Raw genomic sequence first — 22,556 nt, 5'->3', positions numbered from 1 at the left:
GTACTACTGCTGTGTTACCTCAGTACTACTGCTGCTGTGTTACCTCAGTACTACTACTGCTGTGTTACCTCAGTACTACTGCTGCTGCTGTTACCTCAGTACTACTGCTGCTGCTGCTGTTACCTCAGTACTAATGCTGTGTTACCTCAGTACTACTGCTGCTGCTGTTACCTCAGTACTACTGCTGCTGCTGTTACCTCAGTACTACTGCTGTGTTGCCTCAGTACTACTGCTGCTGCTGTTACCTCAGTGCTACTGCTGTGTTACCTCAGTACTACTGCTGCTGCTGTTACCTCAGTACTACTGCTGTGTTGCCTCAGTACTCCTGCTGCTGCTGTTACCTCAGTACTACTGCTGCTGCTGTTACCCCAGTACTGCTGCTGCTGTGTTACCTCAGTACTACTTCTGCTGCTGTTACCTCAGTACTAATGCTGCTGCTGTTACCTCAGTACTAATGCTGCTGCTGTTACCTCAGTACTAATGCTGCTGCTGTTACCTCAGTACTATTGCTGCTGTGTTACCTCAGTACTACTGCTTCTGTGTTACCTCAGTTCCGCTGCTGCTGTTACCTCAGTACCCACTACTGCTGTGTTACTTCAGTATGGCTGCTGCTGTGTTACCTCAGTACTATTGCTGCTGTTACCTCAGTACCGCTGCTGCAGCTGTTACCTCAGTACTGCTGCTGCTGTGTTACCTCAGTACTGCTGCTGCTGTGTTACCTCAGTTCTGCTGCTGCTGTGTTACCTCAGTACTGCTGCTGCTGTGTTACCTCAGTACTACTGCTGCTGTGTTACCTCAGTTCCGCTGCTGCTGTTCCCTTAGTACCGCTGCTGCTGTTCCCTTAGTACCGCTGCTGCTGTTCCCTTAGTACCACTGCTGCTGTTCCCTCAGTACCGCTGCTGCTGTGTTACCTCAGTACTACTGCTGCTGTGTTACCTCAGTACTACTGCTGCTGTGTTACCTCAGTACTACTGCTGCTGTGTTACCTCAGTTCCGCTGCTGCTGTTACCTCAGTACCGCTGCTGCTGTTCCCTTAGTACCGCTGCTGCTGTTACCTCAGAACCGCTGCTGCTGTGTTACCTCAGTACTACTGCTGCTGTGTTACCTCAGTTCCGCTGCTGCTGTTACCTCAGTACCGCTGCTGCTGTTACCTCAGTACCGCTGCTGCTGTTACCTCAGTACCGCTGCTGCTGTCACCTCAGTAGCTCTGCTGCTGTGTTTCGTCAGTACTGCTGCTGCTGTGTTCCCTCAGTACTGCTGCTGCTGTTACCTCAGTACTAATGCTGCTGCTGTTACCTCAGTACCTCTGCTGCTGTGTTACCTCAGTACTAATGCTGCTGCTGTTACCTCAGTACCTCTGCTGCTGTGTTACCTCAGTACTAATGCTGCTGCTGTTACCTCAGTACAATTGCTGTTGTGTTACTTCAGTACTGCTGCTGTGTTACTTTAGTACTGCTGCTGTTGTTACCTCAGTACTATTGCTGCTGTGTTACTTTAGTACTGCTGCTGTTGTTACCTCAGTACTAATGCTGCTGTGTTACCTCAGTGCTATTGCTGCTGTGTTACTTTAGTACTGCTGCTGTTGTTACCTCAGTACTAATGCTGCTGCTGTTACCTCAGTACTAATGCTGCTGTGTTACCTCAGTACTAATGCTGCTGTGTTACCTCAGTACTAATGGTGCTGTGTTACCTCAGTACTAATGCTGCTGTGTTACCTCAGTACTAATGCTGTTGTGTTACCTCAGTACTAATGCTGCTGCTGTTACCTCAGTACTATTGCTGCTGTGTTACTTTAGTACTGTTGCTGTTGTGTTACCTCAGTACTGCTGCTGTGTTACCTCAGTACTACTGCTGCTGTGTTACCTCAGTACTAATGCTGCTGCTGTTACCTCAGTACTATTGCTGCTGTGTTACTTTAGTACTGTTGCTGTTGTGTTACCTCAGTACTGCTGCTGTGTTGCCTCAGTACTACTGCTGCTGTGTTACTTTCGTACTGCTGCTGTTGTGTTACTTCAGTACTAATGCTGCTGTTGTTACCTCTGTACCACAGCAACACTGACTGTCACTCTCTGTCCATATCTCCCGTCCTCCCCTTGTCCTCTCTTCCGCCCATCCCCCCCATCCTCCTCACTTGTCAGGCGTGTCATGATAGCCCAGAGTGAGAGGGATGAGAACTGGCCTCATCCCACTGGGGAGAGATACTCCACACTGATCTCATCACTAGAGGACTGAACGCTGTAGTGACCTCCTCATACACTGCATTGATTCACACACAGACACTCACACACGCTCTCTCTCACACACACACACACACACACACACACACACACACACACACACACACACACCTGCTTTTGTAGTGCACCTAACTGAGGACCTACTTTACCATCCTCCTCCAGGAAGTGGGTTATATGAAGGTCACACACTCAACAGCCCAACATGTAGAGGTGAAGTTTATAGGATGCAGACTCTTCAGTCCTTAAGAGTCCTTACACAGTCCTCCTGTCCTCTAGGGTCAGCCCTGGTATCTTGTCCCCATTCAAGATTCCATCAGGAATCACACTGAAAGAAGATCATATCTGTGTGCTGCTCATAGTAAGGAATGCTGTTTTAATGTTAGGTGAATGTTCAATGACATTGGAAGTGAATCCACCTGCCCTCCATGTCTATCTACTGAGGAACATGCCAGATTATTTTCCTTATCTGGTGTGTGAGTGTGCGTTTGTGTGTGTGTGTGAGTGAGAGTGAGAAAGAGAGAGAGCGAAAAAGTGGCAGATAGAGCTAGGGAGAGAGTGAGAAAGAGTGAGATTGGACAAATGAGGCAGAGAGCTGCCAAAAGTGGTGACACCAGTGTTCTGCTTGTTTGTCCCATCATGCAACAGCACAGTGTAAATACACAGTAATTACTGGCCACAGCTCATATGTTTTTTATTCAATCAGATGACAGCTGTTGGCACCATCACATTTAGCCCATGTTGTGGGCCAGACAGCTTTTTTTATTATTTATTATGTGTCACAAGCAATGACGCAGGGTCACAGGCGGGTCACGTGGTGACAGTGAGGGGCATCTGTTTTGGGAGGAGGGCAGAAGGCTGACATTATTATTCACTGGGCTGTCAAAGTACAGAGCACCCAGGATTGCATGGGGGAAAAAAGATTCTGCCCTGCGCTACCGACAGCCACAGACAGGGGGAGCCAGTGGACTTTAGAATCCCACAGACTATTGGAAAGAGGGATCTCATTGTGATAGGTCCACACCGCCGGAGCCCGCTTCCTTTGTTGCCTCTCAACTGACGCACCCCCTCTTCCCTCTCTCCTCTCTCACTCACACACACACACTCTCTCTTTCTCTCTCTCGTTCTTTCTCCTGCCTCATCTCCCCTTCCTCTCCCATCTGTGGATGAAATGAACAGCACCAGGAGAGGTGGTGTGGATCAGACAGACAGACACAGTGAGTGGGACTGGAGGACAGGGGTTTCTTCACTGCTGTACTGACTGTGAGCCTGGAAGAGGCTGCTGCTGGCTGGGCTCTTTGTGGAGATATACGTACCTGTGGAGAACGGACACTGACACAGCTGGCTGCCAATAACACTCAACTGTGAGAGCCGTCGTGCAAGAGGTTCATTTAACTGTGTGTCGTCGGTGAATTTAGGTATGTGTGTGTGCGTGGGGGGGAGGGTATCGTGTGTGCGAGTGCGTGTGTGTGTGTGCATTGAATGATGTATGTAGCAGTCTGTTTTTTACTGTGTGGATTAACATGGCATAGCTTCTTTTCTCATGCTGATGTCAATTGGCTGGTTGGATTGTTTTGTTTCCTTGGCAGAACAGGATTTTATTTCTGACCCTATTCAGGCATAGTCTTTGATTATAAATTCATGTTTAGGCTATACATTCGTACAATGTTGTTGCGGTGCGAGAGAGAGGGAGAAAGGAGAATGCAGTAAATTAAACATTCCTCCAACGTTGTCCACAGATAAACTTGTTCTTCAAAAGTAGGTTATTCATGAATTCCTCGGACTTCTCAACGCTCATTATAAAACGCTCTCTGTCTGACAGATTGAGATTGCGTTGTGTCTGTCTGTGCGCATGCTCTCCAACAGACGGAACGCTTGAATGTCGTTGCCTTGGGGTCTGAAAGATGAGGTAGAGGACCTAAGCATTGCCATGCATTGGGCCAAATCACTGTCTTTTAGTGTCTGCTGAAGGTTAGGGGCACATTTCTCTCTGGTTCCCTCCTAGCATTATTGATGGAAATGACGAGTCTGTTCAGTCATCCTGTTTCAGTGGGAATTCCATTGGTCTGAGGACGTGTGCCCTCATGATTGGCTTAATATGTAGTATATTTCAAGAGGATATTGTAGGCACAGGAGGCTGTTGAGGGGAGGACGGCTCATAATAACATCTGGAACGGAGCGAGTGGAATGGCATCAAACACATGGAAATACTCCACTCCAGCCATTATCACAAGCCTGTCCTCCCAAATTAAGCTGCCACCAATCTCCTGTGGTTGCAGGCTGTGTGTGTGGAGTGGGTGTATGTCAACACTGTATGTGGTGTAGGTGGGATTGTGTGATGGTACAAGAGTGGAATATATGGGATCAGACAGACAGGCAGAACGAGACAGGCAGACAGATAGGCAGAGAGATAGACAGGCAGACAGACAGGCAGACAGATAGACACAGTGAGTGGTAGTAGTACAAATGTGGAGTATCGGTGAGGCTTGTGTTCATTCCAGCTCTCTCGCTCGCTCTCTCTCTCTCTCTCTCTCTCTTTCTCTCTCTCTCCCTGGAGCTTTGCCGTTGCCTCCCTCTCTCCTTCCGCTTCGACCCCTCCCTCATTCCCTCCCTCCATCCTGCTGAGGGGGCAAATTTAGAGTGGGCGAGCTTTAGCCCATTCATAATAGCGATGGGGGTAGGAGTGGAAAAGGAGGGAGGGGGAGAGAAAGACCCCCCCCAGAGACCTCATCACGTATTTATGTCTAGATGTGTAAACATTTCTCTCAACACATGTTTGCCTCATTCACCAATTAACACCCTCACTCCCAATCCAACGGCTGTGTTGACAGATGTTGAACCGATAAAGACGTGCTTCTACATCTGCATTGCTTGCTGTCTGGGGTTTTAGGCTGGGTTTCTGTATAAGCACTTTGTGATAACTGCTGATGTAAAAAGGGCTTTCTAAATAAATGTGATTGATTGATAGAGCTCACACTGGTTCATGCTTTGGTGTTTATTTGCATAATATGCAAATATTGTCCATTGTGACATCATGGGTTTGACTGTTGAGTTTTTCCAGACCACAGGAAAAACGTACTGCTGGTCACGTGATCAGGAGAAACTCCTGGCTCTGACCATGACACCTGCTCTTAGGCTTTACCGAGTTGTTATTGGTCTTTTCCTCCAGGGGGCGTCATAGACAAGGACCTGCGTCACTACCTCAACCTGCGCTTCCAGAAGGCCTCAGTGGACCACGAGCTCCAGCAAATCATTAGAGACAACCTCTACCTCCGCACCATACCCTGTGAGTAACCCCCCCTGACCCAGTCCCCAATCTCTTACCTGGTGTCCCTCCCGCCCTCTCACAGGGAGATATTCTTCATCCACCCCAGCCTACCTGTCCAATAACACACGGAATCGTCTATGTTTTCTGGCCATGCCACCTGGTAAAACCAGCTGTGAGATATCCACAGATCTGGTTCAAATCTCACTTTCCAAACTTGGGAATAAGTCCAATAGACACACAACCAGTAGATTCCTTCCAATCCTTAAAATACATTGGCATTTGACTCTTCTGTCTTCATTCCCTGCCTGCGCTTCTTCTCCAGCAGCTGCTGACTCTCTGTTGGTCTGGCTGGGTTCAGTAATGGATGATCTAGCTTCATGATTTGGCTGGAGGGATGAACCTGGCCTCCTGCAGCCGCCTGTCTCAGCGGAGGGTGGTCTCAGATTGAACCTTGGCTGCGCCATTCTGTAATCAGCACCTGAATCTCAGCAGGCAGGCGGGCACCATAGTTAAGGCCTATTTATTGTAAAACCATGCCAGTTTTAGTCAACTGAGCTGGGAGACTATCTAGCTAGCCCTCCAGCACTGCATTTGGAGAGCGTTGGCCTACTAATGGAATGTGTGTGTGTGTGTAGCAGTGCTCCTAGACAGCATTTAGACTGAAACAGTCAACAGAGATTCAATACTTAGTCATTAGTCATTAGTTTGTTATGTTTAATTGGCAACAATGCATATAGATGAGTATACTGTAGACACTGCATAAGGTTTTCTCATCAAGGTTCTTATCTCCCATGATGTTATGGGGGAGATGGTGTTTAATCCATAACATCACATTGTATTGGTCACATACACGTGTTTAGCAGATGTTATTGCGGGTGTAGCGAAATGCTTGTGTTCCTAGTTCCAACAGTGCATTTATATCAAACAAGCAATGTCTAACAATTTCACAACAATACACACTTTACACACGCATTTAAAGTAAAATTGTCAGAGCAGCATAGACTAAAATACAGTAGAATAGAATACAGTATGTACAGTGCCTTGCGAAAGTATTCGGCCCCCTTGAACTTTGCAACCTTTTGCCACATTTCAGGCTTCAAACATAAAGATATAAAACTGTATTTTTTTGTGAAGAATCAACAACAAGTGGGACACAATCATGAAGTGGAACGACATTTATTGGATATTTCAAACTTTTTTAACAAATCAAAAACTGAAAAATTGGGCGTGCAAAATTATTCAGCCCCTTTACTTTCAGTGCAGCAAACTCTCTCCAGAAGTTCAGTGAGGATCTCTGAATGATCCAATGTTGACCTAAATGACTAATGATGATAAATACAATCCACCTGTGTGTAATCAAGTCTCCGTATAAATGCACCTGCACTGTGATAGTCTCAGAGATCCGTTAAAAGCGCAGAGAGCATCATGAAGAACAAGGAACACACCAGGCAGGTCCGAGATACTGTTGTGAAGAAGTTTAAAGCCGGATTTGGATACAAAAAGATTTCCCAAGCTTTAAACATCCCAAGGAGCACTGTGCAAACGATAATATTGAAATGGAAGGAGTATCAGACCACTGCAAATCTACCAAGACCTGGCCGTCCCTCTAAACTTTCAGATCATACAAGGAGAAGACTGATCAGAGATGCAGCCAAGAGGCCCATGATCACTCTGGATGAACTGCAGAGATCTACAGCTGAGGTGGGAGACTCTGTCCATAGGACAACAATCAGTCGTATATTGCACAAATCTGGCCTTTATGGAAGAGTGGCAAGAAGAAAGCCATTTCTTAAAGATATCCATAAAAAGTGTTGTTTAAAGTTTGCCACAAGCCACCTGGGAGACACACCAAACATGTGGAAGAGGGTGCTCTGGTCAGATGAAACCAAAATTGAACGTTTTGGCAACAATGCAAAATGTTATGTTTGGCGTAAAAGCAACACAGCACATCACCCTGAACACCCCATCCCCACTGTCAAATATGGTGGTGGCAGCATCATGGTTTGGGCCTGCTTTTCTTCAGCAGGGACAGGGAAGATGGTTAAAATTGATGAGAAGATGGATAGAGCCAAATACAGGACCATTCTGGAAGAAAACCTGATGGAGTCTGCAAAAGACCTGAGACTGGGACGGAGATTTGTCTTCCAACAAGACAATGATCCAAAACATAAAGCAAAATCTACAATGGAATGGTTCAAAAATAAACATATCCAGGTGTTAGAATGGCCAAGTCAAAGTCCAGACCTGAATCCAATCGAGAATCTGTGGAAAGAACTGAAAACTGCTGTTCACAAATGCTCTCCATCCAACCTCACTGAGCTCGAGCTGTTTTGCAAGGAGGAATGGGAAAAAATTCAGTCTCTCGATGTGCAAAACTGATAGAGACATACCCCAAGCGACTTACAGCTGTAATCGCAGCAAAATGTGGCGCTACAAAGTATTAACTTAAGGGGGCTGAATAATTTTGCACGCCCAATTTTTCAGTTTTTGATTTGTTAAAAAAGTTTGAAATATCCAATAAATGTCGTTCCACTTCATGATTGTGTCCCACTTGTTGTTGATTCTTCACAAAAAAATACAGTTTTATATCTTTATGTTTGAAGCCTGAAATGTGGCAAAAGGTCGCAAAGTTCAAGGGGCCGAATACTTTCGCAAGGCACTGTACATACTGTATGAGACCAGTAGTGCAAAATATGTCAACTTTATTCAAGTGACTAGTGTTCCAAGTATTAAAGTGGACAGTGATTTCAAGTCTATGCATACAGGGCAGCAGTCTCTAATGTGCTAGTGATGGCTATTCAACAGTCTGATGGCCTTGAGATAGAAGCTGTTTTTCAGTCTCTCGGTCCCCGCTTTGATGCACCTGTACTGACCTCGCCTTCTGGATGATAGCGGGGTGAACAGGCAGTGGCTCGGGTGGTTGTTGTCCTTGATGATCTTTTTGGCCTTCCTGTGACTTTGGGTGGTGTAGGTGTCCTGGAGGGCAGGCAGTGTGCCCCTGGTAATGCGTATGGCCTCTGGAGAGCCCCGCGGTTGCGGGCGATGCAGTTGCCGTACCAGGCTGTGATACAGCCTGACAGGATGCTCTCGATTGTGCATCTGTAAAAGTTTGTGAGGGTTTTAAGTGCCAAGCCAAATTTCTTCAGCTGCCTGAGGTTGAAGTGGCGCTGTTGGGTGGACCATTTCAGTTTGTCAGTGATGTGTGTTCACTCGTTTAATGGTCCTCATGATATTTGTCTATACAATATTTGCTCTCTAAAATGTCAGCTTAGGTGCTATTAACTGTAAGCGTGTTTGTGTGAATGTGTGTGCATGCATGCATCCTCATGCATTTTTGTGCATGTGGGTCTGCGTGTGTGTGGTTCTGCATGTGTGTGGGCGCATGTGTGCGTTCATAATGTATTACCCTAGCCATGCTATTCCAGCCCAGCTGTCTGTATCCATAATGGAGAGGCATTCTTCAAGGCACGTCGGGGAGATTTCATTAGGCCCATTTTGCCTCTCCTCTGTGGACAGGGAAATGAGAGGTACAAAAAGGCCTATTTGTTAGAGGCGGGCACCACTGTTATTCTCCCATAACTCCATGAGGTGGGTTTGTGGAGGGGGAATGAAAGACAGAGCGCTGGCAGTGAATGATCAGAGGAAGTGTGAGTCATTATTCCCGCAGCACAGGAGCTGCATGGCCTTGGACTTCCATTGACTGAAGCGTGTGGTGCTAGGAGAGAGAGAAATGGACAGAGGAGGGACAGGCCCAGTGGAAGTAGGTGGGGGAGTGTGGGAAAGGAGAGAGAGAGATGGACAGATGAGAGACAGAGGAGGGACAGGCCCAGTGGAAGTGGGTGGGGGAGTGTGGGAAAGGAGAGAGAGAGATGGACAGAGAGACAGAGGAGGGACAGGCCCAGTGGAAGTGGGCAGGGGAGTGTGGGAAAGGAGAGAAAAGAGTGATGACACACCTCATGGGATGAGAGTGAGAGACCAAGAGACCTGTTACTAACAATCTCACCCATACACGTATAGCGCCTTGCAAAACTATTTATCCCGCTTGGTGTTTTTCCTATTTTGTTGCATTACAACTTGGAATTTAAATGGATTTTTATTTGGATTTCATGTAATGGACATACACAAAATAGTCCAAATTGGTGAAGTAAAAATTTAAAAAACGGAAAAGTGGAGCGTGCATATATATTCACTTCCTTTGTATATATATTCACTTCCTTTGTATATATATTCACTTCCTTTGCATATGTATTCACTCCCTTTGCATATGTATTCACTCCCTTTGCATATGTATTCACTCCCTTTGCATATGTATTCACACCCTTTGCATATGTATTCACTCCCTTTGCATATGTATTCACTCCCTTTGCATATGTATTCACACCCTTTGCATATATATTCACTTCCTTTGCATATGTATTCACTCTCTTTGCATATGTATTCACCCCCTTTGCATATGTATTCACCCCCTTTGCATATGTATTCACCCCCTTTGCATATGTATTCACACCCTTTGCATATGTATTCACCCCCTTTGTAAATCTATTCACCCCCTTTGCTATGAAGCCCCTAAATAAGATCTGGTTCAACCAATTACCTTCAGAAATCACATAATTAGTTAAATAAAGTCCACCTGTGTGCAATCTAAGTGTCATATGATCTGTCACATGATCTCAGTATATATACACCTGTTCTGAAAGGCCCCAGAGTCTGCAACACCACTAAGCAAGTGGCACCACCAAGCAAGCGACACCATGAAGACCAAGGAGCTTGCCAAACAGGTCAGGGACAAAGTTGTGGAGAAGTACAGATCAGGGTTGGGTTATAAAAAATATCTGAAACTTTGAATATCCCACAGAGCACCATTAAATCCATTATTAAAAAATTGGAAGTATATTGCACCATAACAAACCTGCCGAGAGGGCAGAAACTCATGGATCAGGCAAGGAGGGCATTAATCAGAGAGGCACCAAAGATAACCCTGAAGGAGCTGCAAAGCTCCACAGCGGAGATTGGAGTATCTATCCATAGGACAACTTTAAGCCGTACACTCCACAGAGCTGGGCTTTACGGAAGAGTGGCCAGAAAAAAAGCCATTGCTTAAAGAAAAAAATAAGCAAACATGTTTGGTGTTTGCCAAAAGGCATGTGGGAGACTCCCCAAACATATGGAAAAGGTACTCTGGTCGGATGAGACTAAATTTGAACTATTTGGCCATCAAGGAAAATGCTATGACTGGCGCAAACCCAACACCTCTCATCACCCCGAGAATACCATCCCCATGGGATGTTTTTCATCGGCAGGGACTGGGAAACTGGTCAGAATTGAAGGAATGATGGATGGCGTTAAATACAGAGAAATTCTTGAGGGAAACCTGTTTCAGTCTTCCAGAGATTTGAGACTGGGACGGAGGTTCACCTTCCAGCAGGACAATGACCCTAAGCATACTGCTAAAGCAACACTTGAGTGTTCAAGGGGAAATATTTAAATGACTTGGAATGGCCTAGTCAAAGCCCAGACCTCAATCCAAGAACCTGTAGTATGACTTAAAGATTGGTGTACACCAGCAGAACCCATCCAACTTGAAGGAGCTGGAGCAGATTTGCCTTGAAGAATGGGCAAAAATCCTAGTGGCTAGATGTGCCAAGCTTATAGAGACATACCCCAAGAGACTTGCAGCTGTAATTGCTGCTAAAGGTAGCTCTATAAAGTATTGACTTTGGGGGGTGAATAGTTATGCATGCTCAAGTTTTCTGTTTTTTGTCTTATTTGTTGTTTGTTTCACAATAAAACGTATTTTGCATCTTCAAAGTGGTAGACATGTTGTCTAAATCAAATGATACAACCCCCCCCCCAAAAAAAACTATTTTAATTCCATGTTGTAAAGCAACAAAATTGGAAAAATGCCAAAATGGGGTGAATCCTTTCCCAAGACACTGAAAGAGAGAGGTAGGCAAAGGTAGGAATAGATACTTGAGCCAGGATCAGGGGACAGGGGATAGATAGTTGAGCCAGGATCAGGGGACAGGAGATAGATACTTGAACCAGGATCAGGGGACAAGGGATATATAGTTGAGCCAGGATCAGGGGACAGGGGATAGATACTTGAACCAGGGACAGGGGATAGATACTTGAGCCAGGATCAGGGGACAAGGGATATATAGTTGATCCAGGATCAGGGGACAGGGGATAGATAGTTGAGCCAGGATCAGGGCACAGGGGATAGATACTTGAACCAGGATCAGGGCACAGGGGATAGATACTTGAGCCAGAATCAGGGGACAGGGGATAGATACTTGAACCAGGATCAGGGGACAAGGGATATATAGTTGAGCCAGGATCAGGGGACAGGGGATAGATACTTGAACCAAGGACAGGGGATAGATACTTGAGCCAGAATCAGGGGACAGGGGATAGATACTTGAACCAGGATCAGGGGACAAGGGATATATAGTTGATCCAGGATCAGGGGACAGGGGATAGCTACTTGAACCAGGATCAGGGCACAGGTGATAGATACTTGAGCCAGAATCAGGGCACAGGGGAAAGATACTTGAGCCAGGATCAGGGGACTGGGGTAGATACTTTAGCCAGGATCAGGGGACTGGGATAGATACTTGAGCCAGGATCAGGGGACAGGGGATAGATACTTGAGCCAGGATCAGGGGACAGGGGATATATACTTGAGCCAGGATCAGGGGACAGGGGATAGATACTTGAGCCAGGATCAGGGGACTGGGGGTAGATACTTGAGCCAGGATCAGGGGACTGGGGATAGATACTTGAGCCAGGATCAGGGGACTGGGGATAGATATTTGAGCCAGGATCAGGGGACTGGGGATAGATACTGGAGCCAGGATCAGGGGACTGGGGATAGATACTTGAGCCAGGGACAGGGGAATCAGGGTTGAGGACAGAGATACTGCAGCTCATTCCAATAGTATTCCATGTCAGTGACCCTGATAGCTTAGCGATGAGATGTGGCCAGCTAATACAGTGCTTCCAGCCCTTAGACAGATTGCCTCTTCTGACTCCAATGTGACTGTGAGAAATCAGCCCCATCGCCAGGTAATCCACCTAGTTCTGATTTGATAGGGGGGTCAACAGTTGAGTGACATTAGTATGTGCCACTCTAATGACAGTGACTGGGGCGGAGCCTATGGTGGGGTGTTCGTTTGCCATACTGTATGCAGTCTGAATGTATGGGGTCTCTCTCTCCCTCTCTCCCCTACTCTCCCTCTCTCCCCTACTCTCCCTCTCTCTCTCTATCCCTCTCTCTCCCTCTCTCTCTCTCTATCCCTCTCTCTCCCTCTGTCTCTCTCTCCCTCTCTCTCTCCCCCTCTCTCTCCCCTACTCTCCCTCTCTCTCCCTCTCTTCCCCCTCTCTCTCCCTCTCTTCCCCTCTCTCTCTTCCTCTCTCTCTCTCTCTCCCCTCTCTCTTTCTCCCTCTCTCCCTCTCCCTCTCTCTTCCCCTCTCTCTCTCCCTCTCTCCCTCTCTTCCCCTCTCTCTCTCTTCCTCTCTCTCTCTCCCTCTCTTCCCCTCTCTCTCTTCCTCTTTCTCTCTTCCCCTCTCTCTCTTCCTCTCTCCCTCTCTTCCCCTCTCTCTCTCTTCCTCTCTCTCTCTCCCTCTCTTCCCCTCTCTCTCTTCCTCTTTCTCTCTTCCCCTCTCTCTCTTCCTCTTTCTCTCTCCCTCTCTCTCTCTCCCCTTCCCCTCTCTCTCTCCCTCTCTTCCCTCTCTCTCCCCTCTCTCTCCCTCTCTTCCCCTCTCTCTCTTCCTCTCTCTCTCTCCCTCTCTTCCCCTCTCTCTCTCTCCCTTTCTCTCCCTTTTTGTTTTTCTTACTCTTTCTTTCTCTTTCTGATCTTCTCTCCCTTTCTCTATTTCTCTCTTCTCTCTCTCATCTCTCTCTCTGCTGTGTGTAAAATGTGGTATAGTTTGGAAAATAAATTAACGTGACTCTGGATGACAACATAATGTTTGTTTCCAACATCAGGGCTGTTTTCCTGAAGAAGTTAAATCTGCTTTGTGTTTTGTTTCCTTGCCACGATACTAACAAGAATCGCGATGCTGGTATTGTCCCGGCACGACTACTAATCTACTGTAGCTATTCTTGGCTTCCTTCACTGCCTGTGATGGCAGTCTACATGTGTGTGGACACAGTAAAGCTCTCTGTGGGGAATGGGCTTACCTGTTACTCTGAATAATGCAACTGATTCGAAGGATGAAAAGAGCACAGGAGAGACTGTGGTTGTTAAGTGGGATTTAGCAGTTGGAGTTGGGAGAGAGACATCATTATAACACTGTATATAGCCATAATATGACATTTGAAATGTGTCTATTTCTTTTGAAACTTGTGAGTATAATGTTTACTGTTAATTTTGATTGTTAATTTCCCTTTTGTTTATTATCTATTTCACTTGCTTTGGCAATGTAAACATGTTTCCCATACCAATAAAGCCCTTTGAATTCAGAGACAGAGAGATTAAATATTCTCTCTCTCTCAACTCTCTTTAAAAGAAAAATGTGTGCTCTCTTTGTCTCTACCTCTCTTCCCCCTCTTTGACATACCATTGATTGACATTGCAGCGTGTGTGTGTGCATGTGCTGCTATGTGGAATGGGAGCATTGGGTTAGAATGGGCGGAGCTAGTGTACCAGAGTGTGTGTTTAATGGTGAGGCTGCTGCCCAGAGGGATATTGAGTGTATGCTAATGAGTAGGGAGTAAAGACCACTGGGGGTGTTTACTAATGAGAAGTGCCCAAAGGGAGAGAGGGAAAGATGATCTGATTGTTTGGTACTGGTCAGAGCTGTGTGGCACAGTAGGGGGTCATCCTCTACCTCTCTCAATTCAAAAGGCTTTACCTCACTATCTGATGAGAATGTGCTTGTTAGGCGGGTTGTCAGGTGTCCCTCCCTCCTTTCCTGTCCCTTTCCTGTTATCCTTGTGTTTATGATTGATGGCAGCAATAGAATAATAATAATAATAATGGCTCCTGAGTGCTCCTTCCTTCATGCATTATTCACACTGTCTCTATTAGCACAGAAGCTGCCTAATGAAAGTCAGGTTGACACTGTGTGTGTGTGAGCCTCACGACGGAGTTGGAACAAAGGGCCCCATTGTGGAGCTCTGAGCTGAGGCTGTGTGGAGACGAAAGAGTTGTGTGCTCTGTAATAAAGGTGTCTCCATTAGTCTGGCATGTTTGTGTGTGTGTGTGTGTGTGTGTGTGTTACCCACAGCACAGACGTGAGGAGACCTGTTTCTCTGCTCTATAGATCTAAGGCTTGTGCAATCAGCCCTGTCTCACTATAATTGTACCTCAAGCTCTTCTCTGGTTCTCCTTCTCTCCGTCTGGACTCTCTCCCTCTCCTTCTCCCTTCATCCTTCACTCAGCCTCAGGTGAGATCGGTCGAAGCCAGGCTCCCTCCCTCGCATACGCCACAGCGCAGCACGCTCACTTTAGCAGCTCACTTACTCACTAGAGCCCAGACGGGGTTTCCATGGCAACGACTGTCTCCACTCCCTGCCTGCTTCGAAGGTGTGACGCTTCTCAATGTAGCGCTCTCTTTCTTTTCTCTCTCCCTCTCCCTCCTTCGTTTTCTCTTTCTCTTTCACTCTCTCTCTCTCTAAACGGAGAAAAAACAGGCACGACCCTCCAGAAACAGGGACATACAAAAACAGGATTGAGGTCATAAAACTGATGTGATTGGCCACGTGGGCTGTCACTCATGGTGAAAGTGAAAAGGGGTTGGGCTCTGTGCCCGGTGGTTTTGAGTGACAGGGCGGGACACAGATGTTGATAGGCCATAGTGAGCATGAGCTGTGAAGCATTGCTCTTCTGCAGATGTGGCTCCAGAGAGAGCCAGAGAGAAGAGTGCATCTCTCCCCACACATAGAACACGCAACATGGTCATGATCTGTGTGTCTGAGACCCAGCCACATGTTTCACTGTCTCAGATACTGCATGTGTTCAGCCTAGGGCCACCTTGACATGAAGCTCCCAGTGAGCCATCTGGTTCCTACAACCCACTGGTTGATAATATTGAGCTGATGCTCTGGCGTTGTGGGAAGAGAGTGGGGTTGAGTCATGCTAAGTACTTCTCTTTCTCTAGTGATTTCAACCCTTGACATATTGAGTCTGGAGTGTTGCTTTTTCCAGACTTACTGTATTGTTATAATGATGGATTCTATATCTGAAATGTTACTTGTGGAGGAAATGTCTGTTCCATTCCTGTTCCATTGATTCCCACCTCCTCAGTGATAAATCAAATCAAATCATCAAATCAAATTTTATTTGTCACACATACACATGGTTAGCAGATGTTCATGCAAGTGTAGCGAAATGCTTGTGCTTCTAGTTCTGACAATGCAGTAATAACCAACAAGTAATCTAACTAACAATTCCAAAACTACTGTCTTATACACACAAGTGTAAGGGGATAAAGAATATGTACATAAAGATATATGAATGAGTGATGGTACAGAGCAGCATAGGCAAGATACAGTAGATGATATTGAGTACAGTATATACATATGAGATGAGTATGTAAACCAAGTGGCATAGTTAAAGTGGCTAGTGATACATGTATTACATAAAGATGCAGTAGATGATACAGAGTACAGTATATACGTATACATATGAGATGAATAATGTAGGGTATGTAAACATTATATTAGGTAGCATTGTTTAAAGTGGCTAGTGATATATTTTACATAATTTCCCATCAATTCCCATTATTAAAGTGGCTGGAGTTGAGTCAGTGTGTTGGCAGCAGCCACTCAATGTTAGTGGTTGCTGTTTAACAGTCGTCTGGCCTTGAGATAGAAGCTGTTTTTCAGTCTCTCGGTCCCAGCTTTGATGCACCTGTACTGACCTCGCCTTCTGGATGATAGCGGGGTGAACAGGCAGTGGCTCGGGTGGTTGTTGTCCTTGATGATCTTTATGGCCTTCCTGTGACATCGGGGGTGTAGGTGTCCTGGAGGGCAGGTAGTTTGCTCCCGGTGATGCGTTTGCAGACCTCACTACCCTCTGGAGAGCCTTACGGTTGAGGGCGGAGCAGTTGCCATATCAGGCGGTGATACAGCCTGCCAGGATGCTCTCGATTGTGCATCTGTAGAAGTTTGTGAGTGCTTTTGGTGACAAGCCGAATTTCTTCAGCCTCCTGAGGTTTAAGAGGCGCTGCTGCGCCTTCTTCACGATGCTGTCTGTGTGGGTGGACCAATTCAGTTTGTCTGTGATGTGTACGCCGAGGAACTTAAAACTTACTACAGTTGGAAGAAAGGGTACTGTAGCGACTGGATAAAATCCTGGACCTGTAATACTTCCCTGCCATCCAGTATTCCACCCAAGGCATAGCATCATCTTAGTTGGTCTCTGCTGCTTTATCCCTTCTGTCCATACTGGCCAGATGAAAACGAGTTCCCAGCTAGTCTGAGTCAGACAAACTGCTGATGAAGCTGTGGCGAGCTTTGTATAAGACCTGAGCTTTCATGATTTCCCTGTAATATGGAAGCAATAATCTGGTGCCGTCATCAGGCATTCCATCTCCCCCACACACAGTGCCTCGGAGGGGGTTGGGGAAACGAGGGCTCTGTTTAGCCGCATGCTCACACAGTTATACTTCTGCTCGGATTTAGTTTACCGCCCGTCTCTAATGAAAGATTCAATCTTTCCCCCGTTCATGGAGACATGAGTTTGAACTGTGGGGCGACAGCTCTGCTATTTCAAACTGTGTCTGACTCACTGAAGGCACAATAACATTTTGTCTTGGGCTGATAGCTTCCTGCTATCATTACCTGTAGGCTTGACCAAATGAATAGAATTAGTCAATGGGCTAGAGAGACCCTAAAGTAGCTACTTCTGTGTCAATATAGGTTCAGCAACATGGTGAATGGTGTTATTAGGAAGGTTAATAACTTGGGTTGCAGTGATTGTTTCTAAGTTGAATGAGAGTTGAATGAGAGTTGAATGAGAGTTGAATGAGAGTCTCTTATTCTTATCCGTATTTTTTGAAACTGCACTGTTGGTTAAGGGTTTGTAAGTAAGCCTGTAAGTAAGACAAGGCCACAGTACAGTACAGAGCTGTAGGACAGAGACTGTTGTATTCGGCGCATGTGACAAATATCATTTGATTTGAATGAGAGTTAGAATGAGAGTCACGACCTACAGTATATTAAGTTGTCTATCCGCTCTCTACTTTTCTCATTCCTTTTCTCTTGGGTTTGTTTCACTCTGTAGTGTAAGAAGAATAAATACAGGCTTTGTTCATTTTTTCAGGTAATCGTCCACTTTTATTATACACACGCCAGCACTGCAAATTCCTGCACACACAGGAGAAATGTTGTGGTGGGGGGATTTCTTTCTGCGCTCTGCAAAATCTGTAAACCACAGAAAGGTTTTGTTTTCCTCTCTCTGTTCGGCTGCTCTGTATAATATTGGTTTAAGTTTTGTTCTGGAGAGAGAGAAGACAATTACTCCTCTGTTTTCTTTTCTTTCTCCTTCTATCCGGTGTGTTTTGTCTTCCACTGCTCTCCACGGCACAGGGCTCTTTGGTTCCTCAAGGTTGTATTGCTGTACCAAACACAAGAGGGATTGCTTGTGTTCTCTGGGTGACATGACTAGGATACTGTACCTCTGAAGACACACACACACACACACACACACACACACACACACACACACACAAAGACTAACTTTCTATAACATGATATTACTCCCTCACCATAAGTGGTATTGTTATAGCACTTGTGAGAGTAGCAAGGAGACAGTCGTTAGATCAGACAGTATGTGTAGTTAGTGTTGTTATTAGATCAGACAGTATGGGTAGATAGTGTTGTCGTTAGATCAGACAGTATGTGTAGATAGTGTTGTCGTTAGATCAGAATGTATAGGTAGACAGTAATGTTGTTAGATCATACAGTATGGGTAGACAGTGTTGTCATTAGATCAGACAGTATGGGTAGACAGTAATGTCATTAGATTAGACAGTATGGGTAGACAGTGATGTCATTAGATCATACAGTATGGGTAGACAGTAATGTAATCAGATCATACAGTATGGGTAGACAGTTAGGTCATTAGATCATACAATATGGGTAGACAGTGATGTCATTAGATCAGTCTGTATGGGTAGACAGTGATGTCATTAGATCATACAGTATGGGTAGACAGTTTGGTCATTAGATCATACAGTATGGGTAGACAGTAATGTCATTAGATCATAGTGTATGGGTAGACAGTGATGTCATTAGATCATACAGTATGGGTAGATAGTGTTGTCATTAGATCATACAGTATGGGTAGATAGTGTTGTCATTAGATCAGACAGTATGGGTAGATAGTGTTGTCGTTAGATCAGACAGTATGGGTAGATAGTGTTGTCGTTAGATCATACAGTATGGGTAGATAGTGTTGTCATTAGATAATTAGATCAGTGTTGTCATTAGATCAGACAGTATGGGTAGACAGTGATGTCATTAGATCATACAGTATGGGTAGATAGTGTTGTCATTAGATCAGACAGTATGGGTAGATAGTGTTGTCGTTAGATCAGACAGTATGGGTAGATAGTGTTGTCATTAGATAATTAGATCAGTGTTGTCATTAGATCAGACAGTATGGGTAGACAGTGATGTCATTAGATCATACAGTATGGGTAGACAGTAATGTCATTAGATCATACAGTATGGGTTAACAGTGATGTCATTAGAACATACAGTATGGGTAGATAGTGTTGTCATTATATCATACAGTATGGGTAGACAGTGTTGTCATTAGAACATACAGTATGGGTATACAGTTAGGTCATTAGATCATACAGTATGGGTAGACAGTAATGTCATTCGATCATACAGTATGGGTAGACAGTTAGGTCATTAGATCATACAGTATGGGTAGACAGTAATGTCATTAGATCATACAGTATGGGTATACAGTAATGTCATTAGATCATACAGTATGGGTATACAGTTAGGTCATTAGATCATACAGTATGGGTAGACAGTAATGTAATTGGATCATACAGTATGGGTAGACAGTTAGGTCATTAGATAATACAGTATGGGTAGACAGTTAGGTCATTACACCATACAGTATGGGTAGATAGTGTTGTCATTAGATCAGACAGTATGGGTAGATAGTGTTGTCATTAGATAATTAGATCAGTGTTGTCATTAGATCATACAGTATGGGTAGACAGTAATGTCATTAGATCATAGTGTATGGGTAGACAGTTTGGTCATTAGATCATACAGTATGGGTAGATAGTGTTGTCGTTAGATCAGACAGTATTGGTAGATAGTGTTGTCATTAGAACATACAGTATGGGTAGATAGTGTTGTCATTAGATCAGACAGTATGGGTAGATAGTGTTGTCGTTAGATCAGACAGTATGGGTAGATAGTGTTGTCATTAGATAATTAGATCAGTGTTGTCATTAGATCAGACAGTATGGGTAGACAGTGATGTCATTAGATCAGACAGTATGGGTAGACAGTTAGGTCATTAGATCATACAGTATGGGTTAACAGTGATGTCATTAGATCAGTCAGTATGGGTAGACAGTTAGGTCATTAGATCATACAGTATGGGTATACAGTAATGTCATTAGATCATACAGTATGGGTATACAGTTAGGTCATTAGATCATACAGTATGGGTATACAGTTAGGTCATTAGATCATACAGTATGGGTAGACAGTAATGTCATTCGATCATACAGTATGGGTAGACAGTTAGGTCATTAGATCATACAGTATGGGTAGACAGTAATGTAATTGGATCATACAGTATGGGTAGACAGTTAGGTCATTAGATAATACAGTATGGGTAGACAGTTAGGTCATTAGACCATACAGTATGGGTAGATAGTGTTGTCATTAGATCAGACAGTATGGGTAGATAGTGTTGTCATTAGATAATTAGATCAGTGTTGTCATTAGATCATACAGTATGGGTAGACAGTAATGTCATTAGATCATAGTGTATGGGTAGACAGTGATGTCATTAGATCATACAGTATGGGTAGACAGTTTGGTCATTAGATCATACAGTATGGGTAGATAGTGTTGTCGTTAGATCAGACAGTATTGGTAGATAGTGTTGTCATTAGAACATACAGTATGGGTAGATAGTGTTGTCATTAGATCAGACAGTATGGGTAGATAGTGTTGTCGTTAGATCAGACAGTATGGGTAGATAGTGTTGTCATTAGATAATTAGATCAGTGTTGTCATTAGATCAGACAGTATGGGTAGACAGTGATGTCATTAGATCAGACAGTATGGGTAGACAGTTAGGTCATTAGATCATACAGTATGGGTTAACAGTGATGTCATTAGATCAGTCAGTATGGGTAGACAGTTAGGTCATTAGATCATACAGTATGGGTATACAGTAATGTCATTAGATCATACAGTATGGGTATACAGTTAGGTCATTAGATCATACAGTATGGGTATACAGTTAGGTCATTAGATCATACAGTATGGGTAGACAGTAATGTCATTCGATCATACAGTATGGGTAGACAGTTAGGTCATTAGATCATACAGTATGGGTAGACAGTAATGTAATTGGATCATACAGTATGGGTAGACAGTTAGGTCATTAGATAATACAGTATGGGTAGACAGTTAGGTCATTAGACCATACAGTATGGGTAGATAGTGTTGTCGTTAGATCAGACAGTATTGGTAGATAGTGTTGTCATTAGATCAGACAGTATGGGTAGACAGTGATGTCATTAGATCATACAGTATGGGTAGATAGTGTTGTCATTAGATAATTAGATCAGTGTTGTCATTAGATCAGACAGTATGGGTAGACAGTGATGTCATTAGATCATACAGTATGGGTAGATAGTGTTGTCATTAGATCAGACAGTATGGGTAGATAGTGTTGTCGTTAGATCAGACAGTATGGGTAGATAGTGTTGTCGTTAGATCAGACAGTATGGGTAGATAGTGTTGTCGTTAGATCAGACAGTATGGGTAGATAGTGTTGTCATTAGATAATTAGATCAGTGTTGTCATTAGATCAGACAGTATGGGTAGACAGTTAGGTCATTAGATCATACAGTATGGGTAGACAGTAATGTAATTGGATCATACAGTATGGGTAGACAGTTAGGTCATTAGATAATACAGTATGGGTAGACAGTTAGGTCATTAGACCATACAGTATGGGTAGATAGTGTTGTCGTTAGATCAGACAGTATTGGTAGATAGTGTTGTCATTAGATCAGACAGTATGGGTAGATAGTGTTGTCGTTAGATCAGACAGAGTATGGGTAGATAGTGTTGTCGTTAGATCAGACAGTATGGGTAGATAGTGTTGTCATTAGATAATTAGATCAGTGTTGTCATTAGATCAGACAGTATGGGTAGACAGTGATGTCATTAGATCATACAGTATGGGTAGACAGTAATGTCATTAGATCATACAGTATGGGTTAACAGTGATGTCATTAGAACATACAGTATGGGTAGATAGTGTTGTCATTATATCATACAGTATGGGTAGACAGTGTTGTCATTAGAACATACAGTATGGGTATACAGTTAGGTCATTAGATCATACAGTATGGGTAGACAGTAATGTCATTCGATCATACAGTATGGGTAGACAGTTAGGTCATTAGATCATACAGTATGGGTAGACAGTAATGTAATTGGATCATACAGTATGGGTAGACAGTTAGGTCATTAGATAATACAGTATGGGTAGACAGTTAGGTCATTACACCATACAGTATGGGTAGATAGTGTTGTCATTAGATCAGACAGTATGGGTAGATAGTGTTGTCATTAGATAATTAGATCAGTGTTGTCATTAGATCATACAGTATGGGTAGACAGTAATGTAATTGGATCATACAGTATGGGTAGACAGTTAGGTCATTAGATAATACAGTATGGGTAGACAGTTAGGTCATTACACCATACAGTATGGGTAGATAGTGTTGTCATTAGATCAGACAGTATGGGTAGATAGTGTTGTCATTAGATAATTAGATCAGTGTTGTCATTAGATCATACAGTATGGGTAGACAGTAATGTCATT

The 22,556-nt window shown here is 44.3% G+C and overlaps 1 protein-coding gene across 1 annotated transcript in view; it reads left to right on the top strand.

Moving 5' to 3' along the window:
* LOC112217060 (membrane-associated guanylate kinase, WW and PDZ domain-containing protein 2) overlaps positions 1 to 22,556 on the top strand; it is a 310,671-nt gene that overhangs the window by 74,113 nt on the left and 214,002 nt on the right. The window contains 1 exon segment of the mRNA XM_042300405.1: positions 5,404 to 5,520. Within this exon segment, the coding sequence (XP_042156339.1) occupies positions 5,404 to 5,520 (117 nt within the window).

The sequence above is a fragment of the Oncorhynchus tshawytscha genome, linkage group LG17, assembly GCF_018296145.1.
Source record: "Oncorhynchus tshawytscha isolate Ot180627B linkage group LG17, Otsh_v2.0, whole genome shotgun sequence".
Lineage (NCBI taxonomy): Eukaryota > Metazoa > Chordata > Actinopteri > Salmoniformes > Salmonidae > Oncorhynchus > Oncorhynchus tshawytscha.
This window is presented reverse-complemented; position numbering and strand designations above follow the sequence as displayed.